General features: G+C 33.2%; 2 protein-coding genes across 6 annotated transcripts; one reads left to right on the top strand and one right to left on the bottom strand.

Annotated features, from left to right (window-relative positions):
- Positions 1-279: 279 nt before the first annotated feature.
- LOC111305698 (Regulator of chromosome condensation (RCC1) family protein) lies at positions 280-5,784 on the bottom strand. 3 transcript variants are annotated; one of them, XM_022903429.2, is made up of 9 exons: positions 5,627-5,783; positions 4,691-4,949; positions 3,811-4,004; positions 3,666-3,713; positions 3,056-3,128; positions 2,685-2,856; positions 1,104-1,529; positions 834-1,025; positions 280-579 (listed from the first exon to the last, which is right to left on the bottom strand). In XM_022903429.2, the coding sequence occupies exons 2-9, from the start codon at positions 4,947-4,949 to the stop codon at positions 516-518; spliced, it is 1,428 nt and encodes a 475-aa protein (XP_022759164.2). In that variant the 5' UTR covers positions 5,627-5,783; the 3' UTR covers positions 280-515. The 3 variants fall into 3 exon arrangements, with proteins under 3 accessions (XP_022759164.2, XP_022759166.2, XP_022759167.2); XM_022903431.2 differs by having other exon boundaries at positions 4,691-5,016; positions 5,627-5,767; XM_022903432.2 differs by lacking the exon at positions 280-579 and having other exon boundaries at positions 834-1,011; positions 5,627-5,784.
- A 1,281-nt stretch (positions 5,785-7,065) lies between these two features.
- On the top strand, positions 7,066-11,390 carry LOC111305697 (oxidoreductase bty37-like). Of its 3 annotated transcripts, none has more exons than XM_022903427.2 (8): positions 7,068-7,181; positions 9,283-9,455; positions 9,525-9,644; positions 9,748-9,791; positions 9,898-10,023; positions 10,534-10,618; positions 10,821-10,877; positions 10,970-11,390. In XM_022903427.2, the coding sequence occupies exons 2-8, from the start codon at positions 9,306-9,308 to the stop codon at positions 11,045-11,047; spliced, it is 660 nt and encodes a 219-aa protein (XP_022759162.2). In that variant the 5' UTR covers positions 7,068-7,181; positions 9,283-9,305; the 3' UTR covers positions 11,048-11,390. The 3 variants fall into 3 exon arrangements, with proteins under 3 accessions (XP_089606138.1, XP_022759162.2, XP_022759163.2); XM_022903428.2 differs by lacking the exon at positions 7,068-7,181 and adding an exon at positions 8,847-8,977; XM_089750012.1 differs by lacking the exon at positions 9,898-10,023 and having other exon boundaries at positions 7,066-7,181.
- The last annotated feature ends 7 nt before the right edge of the window (positions 11,391-11,397 follow it).

Here is an 11,397-nt window from a genome sequence, read left to right as displayed (position 1 = left end):
TCAACAGGAAATGTAACTATCCTAAAAGAGAGAGAATTGTTCCCCACTGCATGCATATAGTTTAAGTGTTTTTTTTTTTTTTTATTCTTTCCATGAGAAATTGTTTAGAGAAATTTCTTGAATTTAAAAAAAAAGAAAATAACAATCTGAGGAAAACGAAAGATAAGTTCAAAAAGAGAAGTTCTAATGCAAATGCAGGACTACAAAAGAAACACAATGATGCCTAAGGTGAATTGTTCTTTAGCTAGCTTTCAAGTTTAAAGCCATGCAACTTTCATGTTCTACAAAGTCACAGAAACAAGTTTGTCATTTGATGTCATTGCTTGGTTTAACTGTTCTTACCAACTTGGCCATCAACCAATAGAATGGATTTTGGTATTAATAATAATTTGAAAGCAAAGCCTTGCTCGGCTTTCATCATATAAGTAATTAACACATTTCTCATCCTACAATTCTACTGAGATTGGTAACGAAGTACACAACAGGAAATTCATAGTGACCTATTGATTTTGTAATCAACTCTTGAGATTGCTGTCGTCATCTTGATAATCGCAATCACCACCATGAAGAAAATGTTCCCTGCAGATACAAAGAACAGACTGACATTTCATTCATCAAAGAATAACATGGCAAAGGAAGAGAATAAACGAAAAACAATAAGATAAAGCAGACAATGCGTATGAAAATTAACTATCCTCCAATAGTATCACATCAAGTGGAAAATTCTAACAGGGAGCCCTAAGGTAGAAATCATTCGCTGCTCAAAAAATTGAATAAAGAAAAAGTATCAGACATGAAATCCTATGAATGAAGCCAAAAAAGGGAACAGCTACCTCAGTCTCCCACAAAGACGTGCTAAAGCATCTGATCCTGTTCGAGATGCAACATCCTCAATCTCTGCAGCATTTGATAAGGTCACATTATCTGCAAGCCTAAACTCACAAAGTTCTTTCAAGGAACATGCATCAGTCAATACAGCAGAATGACCACCACCAGCTGCTAGTTTTCGCACTTCACCAACACACCTACAATTAGTATTGTCATCAAAACAAAAACCACAAAATGTTGCAAAATCTATCACACAACAATTTGGCTATGCATACCAATCAACTGGTGAAGGATACCACGCATAAATAGAATTCTGATTAGCTGCCTGACCATAACTATTGTAACCCCATCCATGAATCCTTCCATCTTTCATACATATGAGTGTGTGAGAATGTCCACAAGCAATTAGCTGGACACCAGCGGGGACAACCAAAGCAGGGATATTACGAAAGAATGAATCACTAGGGTCACATGAAAAAATTCGTGTCTGAGGTCCAAGGCCTAGCTGTCCCACTTGACCACCACCCCAGGCATAGAGCGCTCCCTGTGAAGTCAAAGCACAAGCATGTACCCCACCACAAGCAACATCCTTTATGCATATTCCATCAAGAGAAACTACTCTCCTTGGCAATAACTCTTTATCACCAGATTGAAGGGAACTGTGCCCAAGTTGACCCATATTTCCTAGACCCCAAGTATAGCTGTAATAGACAAAATGGATACTCATCACTAATAAAATCTGTGTTGATAAGGGTGAAAATCTTAATCTGAGATTGCATTTTGAAATATTAACCACATAAATCTTTGAAAACATGAAAACATGATGAATAATTTATGTGTTGATATAGCACAGGAGTGAATGGTAACATACATTAAAGATAATGCACGTATGCATGTTGCACATTGAAACATGCATGAACATTTAAATCCTAAGAACACCATTAAGAATAGTAGCATTTCTCAAGGAACTGATGTATAATGACAACAATCATTTGGTAACATCTTGGAAAATGTTAGTATATATAAGCATTATGCTATTTAATATAAACAACCTACACAAACATTTTATCATCAAGCCTAGTTTTGATAATCAAAGCATAAAAGATAACTAATGTGGAGATACCAAGCTCCAATAAAACCTAGCTAACATGAAACTCAAGAATCAGATGTCTCTAAAAATTATAGACTACCATAATTGCAAAATGCATGAAAATGAGCTTCATACATTGAGAGCGAGAATTCATAGAGTGAGTAAGAAATCTTTTATTCTTTCATGAAAATATGACCCCTCTTTTCATGGTATAACCAAAGTGAGGGAACAGAGACTTGTATATCAGAATTCATTCATCCCATTTCTGTTGCATCCCATCTCCAGACTAGATGTGAGTTTCGCAGAAGAAAATATATCCAAATCCTCATACCAAGTAACTAACTTGTGTCATGCAGATAACCACAATTATCTTCTTCTCCTCCCCCCCCCCCCCCCCACCCCTCTTCTCTTTTTTTTTTTTCTTGGTAAGTGAAAAATAAAATCAATAAAAGATAGTAGATCTGGTAAGGCCTAGAACTTTTTAAACCAAAAATATATAAATTAAAGATAAGTATTGAAGAGCTTTGATAATGGTAACTCTATTCCCTCAAAAGCTCTTCTATTCCTTTCTTTCTCTCAAAAACCAAAATTAAGGAGTGGACTAAAATCAAACATTTTTCTTCTATCTTACAAGCATGTGCACCCTTCCAAATCCACAATTCCTCTCCAATTGAAGCTGCCATAACCCAAGTGATGTGGATAACCACAATTTTTATACTTAAACGCAGATCTTATCTCCATCTAGTAAGTCCTTTGGATAACTTACACCTCGCCTTTTTCAGAAATAGCTGCAGTGTGGTACTCCCCACATGACACTTGGGTAATCTTCACAAGCTCAGGAGCTTCATCAAGGAATTTCGCATATGTACTTATCACACGAGCCCCCTGTAATCCTTCAGAAGTAACGCCTCTGCCAAGCTGACCATACTCATTATAGCCTGGTTTATCAGAACAGTGATAAATATCAATTAATAGGTGGTAGGAAACTAGCATGAGTTCTTAAGTTTCCGTTCCTAGATCTTGGTTCTGTCTAGAATGAAGTGTATAGGCACAATAACTGTTAGCAATAAACTATGAATATATTTACAACCTGTAATCAGGAAATAAATCATGATAAAGTGAAGTAGCAAGCCTTACCCCAAGCCTGCAGTAGGCCTTCCTCAGATAAAGCAACTGTATGAGCTGCTCCACAGGACACTTGACGGATGATCTGTAATAAATCAAATGCCTATTAATCTCATATAATAAAGCATTCAAGAAACAGTTACAGAGCACCTGATTCTTGGTTATAAATCATAATGACAATATGAGTGGAGAAAGATCATTCAAACAAAATAACAATGGAAAATTTTGGTAAATTCAACAAGAGACACAATTAATAAAGGATGATCAAAGAGAAGGCCACTTAAGCAGCAAGTTAAATGGAAAAGCTACAAGCTACAATATATTTGTTTCAAATAGTAACTGAAAAAAAGAACTGCAAACTCCATGTTACAGAATTGAATTGAAGTTAATGAAGTACTAATATAGTTGGGTCTTTGTTTCTCTTTTATTTGTGCATGTGTGTCATCAAAGCGGAGTTTCTCCATGTGTGGTTAAGTTAATAGACTGATTGAAGCAACAACTTGCCGGCCTGAAAATCGACCGGAAAAGTCAGTTTATTTCTCTGCTAGGTCATGAGCTAGACAACCCAGGAGAATATTTGAACATCTCTTGGGTTGGGGACATCAGGAGATGAGGACATTACCGTGTTAGGAGTGAAGGCACCCCAAAATAAACGAGGTATATTTGATCCCTGTAAGCAGAAGTGGAAAAGTAATTGGAAAGAGAGATTAATATCGATTAAAAATCTCAAAAAGAATCAATGATTCTATAAATGTAAATTGCACTACCTGATTTTGTCCCCAAATCCAGAGTCTGCTTGTTGAGATGGTCCCATAATTTTCACGAGGTTCTGCAATAGCAGCAGTGCAATGTGCCCCACAAGATACAAATTTCACGAACTCTGTCTGCAATTGTTTTACTTTCTTTGGGTGTTTCCTCCCCTCTTCAGTGCCATCTCCCAGTTGACCAAACTCATTAGCACCTGGAAAGATGCATCAAAATATAATTCTTATTTTCCCTGATATGAAAATACAAAAACAATAATAAAAGCCACATCTCTTCCAAAGACAACTTCATATATCTTTCCAATTGTAAGTAGCATAACACCTTCACACATTAACTTTCAAAATAATCCACACCAATGACAGAATGTCCTGTATGGCTATTCATACCAAAGATAAATTCTCATCAACAAGGAGAAGGTCCACAATCAAATTAAGCTATTAATAATATAATTCAAGCAACACAAACAACTGAATCACCTGAAAGGAAACCAAACAACAGAAGAAATACATCATTGGTCCTCAACAAATTCCAGCCATCAGCAACAGAAATTAAGTAGCGACATTGATACAATCAGTCAGAAAACACCAAGATACCATAATCCTCAAACTAGAATGACAAAAGAAAAAGTTAAAAGGGATTTATTAAATGAAAGAACAAACTCCAAGTGAAAAGAAACCCAATTCGAGGCCAAAAACCAATAGAATCATATCAAAGTAACAAACTAATACAACAAACAAACCATTCCCAATATCCACCACAATTTCTAGCCATCGACAACAGAATTCAAATAGCAAGAATAACAAGAAAACACATCATCTTCAAAATTAAAAAGAAAACAACAAAACAGATATAAAGATTGCTCATTTGAGTAAAAAAACAAACCCCAAGTGAATAATGAACCATCTGAGGCCACAGCGGCAGTATGCTCACGGCCACAAGCAATATCCAACCAACGGGCATTAGCCCCCGCCGGACACCCAAAAAGCTCTGGAGATAGCTGTTTCGGGATCCTCAATTGTTGCTCTTTCCCTCTCCTACCAGTCTGGCCATTATGATTATATCCCCAAACATAAATTGCACTCTTTGTTGGAATATTCACAGAACGGCTCATTGTTTCACCAATAATCGAATCAATATCCATCTATTTGCAAGCAAATACATATATAAAAATGAGATAAGTTCACGACATTTGCCAAAAATTCAAGGTTCTGCAAAGATTAAGGAAGAATCATGAGGTTGGTTTTAGTAATTTTTTATGATATGTAATTTCTGTAAATTCAAAATTTTAAGCTTTTTCCAATTAATGAGGTTAATGACACTCCTTGTGTTTGGTAGGTGCGAAAATGAAGGAAAGGAAAATTTTATAAAAAAAAAAAGTATGGTTTTGTTTTTAAGAATTTTCTTGAAAATTTACAAAAACCAAACACATACATTCATACAGACATATATATATATATATATTTATATATATTGACATTAAATCAAAACCTCTATAGAAACTATAAGGTTTTCGCAATGATTAAGGAATATTTATTTGGCTGTTAATACTAATCCTTATATTAAATGTAATTTCAGAGAAAGTCAACAAAAACCCAGATGAAAAATCAATTTCTTTTCAATTAATAAGGTAAAAATTAATGACATTATATGTGTTTGGTTGATAGGAAAATGCAGGAAAGTAAAGGAAAAATTTAAAAAGAAAAAGTTCTAAATTTTTTTTTCTTTTAGAATCAAATTTTCTCATTATAATTCGAGAATGCATTCCTTGAATTCAAAAGAAATGAGACAATGAATTCGACAAAAGTTTGAATAACGTACCTCGATTCTGAGAATGAAATAAGAATTCAATCTCTTCTAGAAAACAGAAAAAAAAAAAAAAAAAGACAGTTAGTAAATTGAGATTTTATTACAAGACAAAAAAAAAAGGCGAAGGCAAAGCCGTAGATGTTCCGGGAACTTGGGAGTCAGGTCGGATCAGATCGGGTTTGAAAACTATAAAGGACCCGAATTTTCTAGACCAAAATAAACGTCTAAAAAAAAAAATTCTAGGTAATGCCTTACGTCAGCACTAGAAATCTTCTAGATAGAAGAAATCGAATGCAAATTTTTTTTTCATTTTTGCTTTTTTTTTATTAAGTTTATTTTTTTGTGAAAAATTTTAAATAATATTATAAATTTTACGAATAAATACCCTTTTTTAAAATAAAACAGTATGCTCTAAATTTTCCTTCGGAGATATTTCTTGATAATTATTCAATTTTTGTGTTTGATTCTAAGTAAATTTGTTAATTTGAGCCGTTAGAAGGAAAAAAAAAATTGTGAAGAGACGTAAAATGAAAATGATTTTTTTTATATTCATGAAAAGGAGCGATTTCATAATTTTATGCATACCTTTTTATCTTTTTAATATTCAAGAAATTGAGTCATTTCAGAAATAAACTGATTTTTTATAATATTATATTAAAAATGAGTCATAATAATATTTTTAGCTGGCAGCCAATTACGCATTATTTTTAAAAAATTGGTTTAATACTTAAATGAACCTTCAAAATTTATTTCAAAATGCAAAAAAAAAAAAAATCCTGAATTTTATTGCATAAAATTAAGATTATAAATTTTTATATTACTTACTCATTAAATCTTAAAATTAGATAAAAAATATCCAATTAACAAAATTTTAAAATAATATTTTAAAAATATTTATCATTTAATTTATCCAAATAAATTTAAATAAATATTTTTACAAATTAAATCATTCATTTAAAAAATTTAAACAAAAAATTGAATTTCAATTATAAGATTTCAATTACAATAAAATAAAAATTGATATCCTTAATTTCAAACATTCACATAAATCACATTATGCATGTGAATCAGTTTTATATATCACTTAAAATCTATTAAACTTGATCCATTTTGAATTTGGAGCTTAATTTAACTAATTTATATAATTATTTTTATGTGATAATATTTAATAATTTTAAATTTAAATTTAATATTTATAATTTTTTTTTATTCTCGTGCTATAACCTCATGTGTAAAAAAAAAATTGATCAATGTGATTGATGGGCGTTTAAATTTTTAATTTATTGGTATGTTTACTATATTTAAAAAAAAATTTCAAATTTCAAAATTAGCCATAGAATACAAGTATCCTTTCCCATTAATCATGTAGACTAAAAAAAACCATAGAATACAAGTTGAAAAGTAGCAAGTCTTTTATCTTTGGTGGTAGGTGATTATGAAAGATTGAAACTTTGACCAAGAAAAAGTCCAACATTGTCTTGATATATATGAACTTTATTTCGTCCAATTTCCAACATCCAATGCGTTTAGTTGCTGTTTGGAAGAGCTTCAGTTTCCCTTTTTTCAGGTAACTATTTCTCTTACAAAACAAAATCCCAGTTCCCACCTTCACCATTCTTATTAGTTTCCAATTAGTATATTTTAATTCCTTAAATTATTTCATTTCTTCATTTTTGCTTATACCCTTGATATATATATATATATATATATGCCATAAAGTTGATCAAGCTTTAATTTCTAATGGTAACAGTGACTACTTTAGCTTGGAAGATTTCTTTTTGTTTTGCAAATGTTACTTTTCTCATTGTGGTCATGCTTTCATTTGGATCTTTTGGTGAAATAAGATGCACCCGAGTTTGCAAAATTGATGTTTGTGATGTTTGTCTGTTTGGTACGGAACGGTCATCCTAAAAATCATGATAATTTACATATGATGATTAAATCATCATATTTGATAAACACTTAATAATTCTATGTGGTGGTAATCTTAATTTATCATGTAAAAGTGATTAAATTACTGTCTTAAAGGGTTATTTAATTCACATCCAAAATGATAAAAAAATTTTATCAATTAAGTGATATTATGATATGCATTGTTATTTCGAAACTTTTAAATAAGATAATATTTGATTTTTAATAATATTAAATACATTGATATTTAATTATTAAAAATTAATTATTATTAATAAATAATATGATTTCAAATTGTGGTTGATAAAATCACTTTAATAATAAAATCATCTCATTAAATTATCATGATGATCTTGAAAATGAAATCTAATGTTAAAGTTACTTTTTCTTGGATGTGGGAGAAGTGGAAAAGGTTGTTGATATTTAAGAAAAATTTAGTATCTGTAAATTTGGTAAGGTTTGTATGTGAAAATTTTGGAAATGACAAAGGATTTGGTATTGATTTCTCTTAATTGCTTTGCTTCAAAGTATTTTAGATGCATTTTACAGATTACATGATGTTGTTCTTCATTTTGTTATTACATGATGTTGTTCTTCATTTTGTGGTTAAGCACTGTCTGTAACATGTCCAATTTGATATGGGGTGTAAAAGTGTTTGGCTTTTAAGAAATGCAGCCGTTTGACTAATGAGATTTCAATAGGTGAAAGTGCAGAACTATTATATCCAAGCTAGTTCTTCTTTCTTAATTTGAATTTCCTCAAATTGAAGATGTGCAAGTCTAAGCTATGTGTTTCAGAGAAGAGGAGAATCATTTTTTTATGGTATTCCTCAATGTCTACCTCGTTTCCTGAGCAATTGAGGTTAGATAAGACAGTAAGCATGGGAAAGAATGGGAAGAGAAATAGGGGAGGAGAGTAGGTGGGGTGATTTTGCCGAAATCTTACTGGGAAGCTGTCTAGGAGTTTGGAATGACTTGTAGGAGGAGGAATGTTTAGGGGGCGCCGGAGGTAGGACTCCGGGACTTGTTCCAATGCTCAAGTCAGCAAGGTGTAGCAAGTAAGGAAGGACGAGGGAAGAAGGAGAAGGTTGAAGAAAGTGAGAGCGAGAGTGAATAGAAGGGGTTAAAATGAGGTACATGTGTCCCGACCTTACCTTTTATAAAGTGGACTGGTGCTGACGTGGTCAGTAGGTAGTTGGATTGTTGTTGACTAACTGTTGGTTTTGCCTAACGCTTAATTGGTGTTGACGTCGTTGATTGCTTATCTGACAGTTGACTGGTGCTGATTTGGCAGTCAAGGCATTGATTGGGTGGGTATAACAAGTGACAAGGATTAAAATGAGGGATCATTGGACCGGGGAAGTAATATGCGTACTGTTGATCAATTTTTTAGATAAGAAATATTCATTGCTAGAATAAAATGGGTTAGAATTTGTGATCAGCTAACAAACAGGTCTGAATTATATGAGATTTTTCTTTTTGAAATAGATTATATGAGATTTGATATTTATGCATTAGGGAGTAGATATTCCTATTGCATTTGAAGTTTGTGTACAGTTAATTTTTTCTTGATTAAGTTTATGGAATGGTCCTGGAAATCAAATGATCAGATAATTTAGAATTCAAGGGATGAGTGAAGATGATATTTATATATATATATGATTGCATCAAAGGAGACATCTCTAGCTATTTGGTTTTTTTTTCTTTTTTTTTGGGTTTGATTGCTGATTTGGAGCTTTACCTGCTATCTTTTTGTAGAAAGACAGCATATAAGGACGAAAATGGCTCAGTCATCTGGTACTGGTAGCAACACTAGAAAGAAGCTCATTCGAATTGATGTCAGTTCAGACAGTGTTTGCCCCTGGTGCTTTGTGGGCAAAAGAAACCTGGACAAAGCTATTGCTGAATCCAAGGATCAATTTGATTTTGAGGTCCCTAAACATGCACAAACATGAGTGCTTATGTAATGCATATTGTTCATGTCTATGATTTTTTTGCAGATTAAATGGCATCCATTTTTCCTTGATCCTTCTGCACCAAAGGAAGGAGTCAATAAAAGAGAATACTATGAGAGGAAGCTTGGGTCTCGAGCTCAAGGAATTCTAGCTCGGATGACTGAGGTCTTACTATCATTCTTTGAACTTCCTATTGCTATGATTTGATTTGCCTTGCCTTCAAGTTTGTTGCTCACTGCCTGACTCGTTGTGGCCACTCCAATTGCAGCTTTTTAGGAATCTTGGATTGGAATATGACATGTCTGGACTCACGTAAGTTTGGCTTATTGTTTCACCATTTTGTTTTACGAGAAACAGCTCAGAATGCGAAGGGGCAGTGTCAATAGATATGCCCTAACATTGACTTGGATATGTACAGGGGAAATACTCTTGATAGTCACAGGCTGATCTATTTTGCTGGAAAACAAGGTCTTGATAAGCAGCATAATCTTGTGGAGGAGCTTTATGTAGGCTACTTCACCAAGGGAAAATACATTGGTGATCGGTATGCATAATTCATGCTTAAAAGGCTACAAAAAATGTTCAGTCTTTAGTTGATTTCAAATAAGCTTCATGATCTTTTTTCACAATTGGAGTGAATGATTGAAAGTATAATTCTCTTGAGAATTTCAATATGCCATGTTCTCATCATACACTCCATCCCCACTGTGCTGCCTGCACTCAAGGCAGGCCTTCTGGTATTACATGTTCAAAAACTTTCTCATTGCTGTTTTGCAAATAGTAATCAATTCATCAAATTTCAAATTGTCAACCAGTTTGAAAAAAGTTACTTATCAAATGAAAAGCATAATAGAAATCAAGGGAGGGTTCACCAACCATTGATCTTGCATTGCATTGAGGTGTTGTAATATCATTGGACAAATTCTTAACATCTTGGCTGGCAACATGCAGAATAAAACTTCAGAAGTTAAGCATGCAAGCTTGTTATATTGGATTTTGTGGTTGCATGGTTCACATCCCTATTTGATTGCACTGACAATCTGATTGGATGCAGGGAGTTTCTTCTGGAATCTGCTAGGAAGGTTGGAGTTGAAGGAGCAGCAGAGTTTCTTGAAAACCCTAATAATGGAGTCAAAGAGGTTTGTACTCTGTTCCATACTACCACTTTTCTCATCCAATAGAGTAACAGATGGCAAAATCTGGGGAAAGAATCCCATTGCTTTTATTTCTAAGATTCCATGGTACATTCCTTCATAATCTCATCAGCTTCTAGATCAACCCAAGTTGTCCTCTGACATGTTTTATATAGCTAACTGAGGTTTCATTTTCTGACTAATGAAGGTTAATGAGGAGCTGGAGAAGTACTCTGCAAACATTTCTGGAGTCCCAAATTACACGGTTGGTGAAAAAATCACATCTGTTAACTTAAATGTTTGGCTTGATAAAAATTGAGTTCCATATCCATAGATTAAAGCTCTTCTTTTTGGCAGATAAACGGGAAGCACCAGTTGAGTGGTGGCCAACCACCTGAAGTGTTCATGAGAGCTTTTAAAGTGGCAGCAAAATGACATTGCCTCAGACTTTGACCTGATAAAGAAGCAATAAAGTGGATTTTTAACAAACTCAATTTCATTGTAGGTGTTTATGGATTTTATTTATTAGTTAAAAAATATGAAAGTTTATGCTTACATACATAAATCAGGAGAGTATTTGGGCAAAATATATGTCAGTAGACTTTGTTCTATTCGTACACAATCAAGGTTGGATATACATGGTGCAATTGCTATGGACCTGTCAAGTTCCTGAGCACAATAACATACCAAAACAGTTTGTATATTTGTCAAACAGGTTGTTCCCATACTTTATGTTCTTAATAGATTGTATCATTCGTGATGGGGAATGATTTGTCAAGGGAGCT

The sequence above is a fragment of the Durio zibethinus genome, chromosome 21, assembly GCF_047325235.1.
Source record: "Durio zibethinus cultivar Kanyao isolate XHJ-2024 chromosome 21, ASM4732523v1, whole genome shotgun sequence".
In the NCBI taxonomy this organism is placed as follows: domain Eukaryota; kingdom Viridiplantae; phylum Streptophyta; class Magnoliopsida; order Malvales; family Malvaceae; genus Durio; species Durio zibethinus.
Note: the sequence above shows the minus strand (reverse complement) of the source record. Positions and strands in the feature narration are given on the sequence as shown.

Bases quoted from the DNA above. Each gene is read 5' to 3' on its own strand.
- LOC111305697 (XM_022903427.2), top strand. From the start codon at position 9,306: ATGGCTCAGTCATCTGGTACTGGTAGCAACACTAGAAAGAAGCTCATT. The intron at 9,645-9,747 runs GTCTTACTATCA...CTCCAATTGCAG, and splicing joins TTCTAGCTCGGATGACTGAG to CTTTTTAGGAATCTTGGATT. The intron at 10,619-10,820 runs GTTTGTACTCTG...TGACTAATGAAG, and splicing joins CTAATAATGGAGTCAAAGAG to GTTAATGAGGAGCTGGAGAA.
- LOC111305698 (XM_022903429.2), bottom strand. From the start codon at position 4,949: ATGGATATTGATTCGATTATTGGTGAAACAATGAGCCGTTCTGTGAAT. The intron at 4,005-4,690 runs GTTTGTTTTTTT...GCATCTTTCCAG, and splicing joins TGGTTCATTATTCACTTGGG to GTGCTAATGAGTTTGGTCAA. The intron at 2,857-3,055 runs GTAAGGCTTGCT...CTGATAAACCAG, and splicing joins AGGCCTACTGCAGGCTTGGG to GCTATAATGAGTATGGTCAG.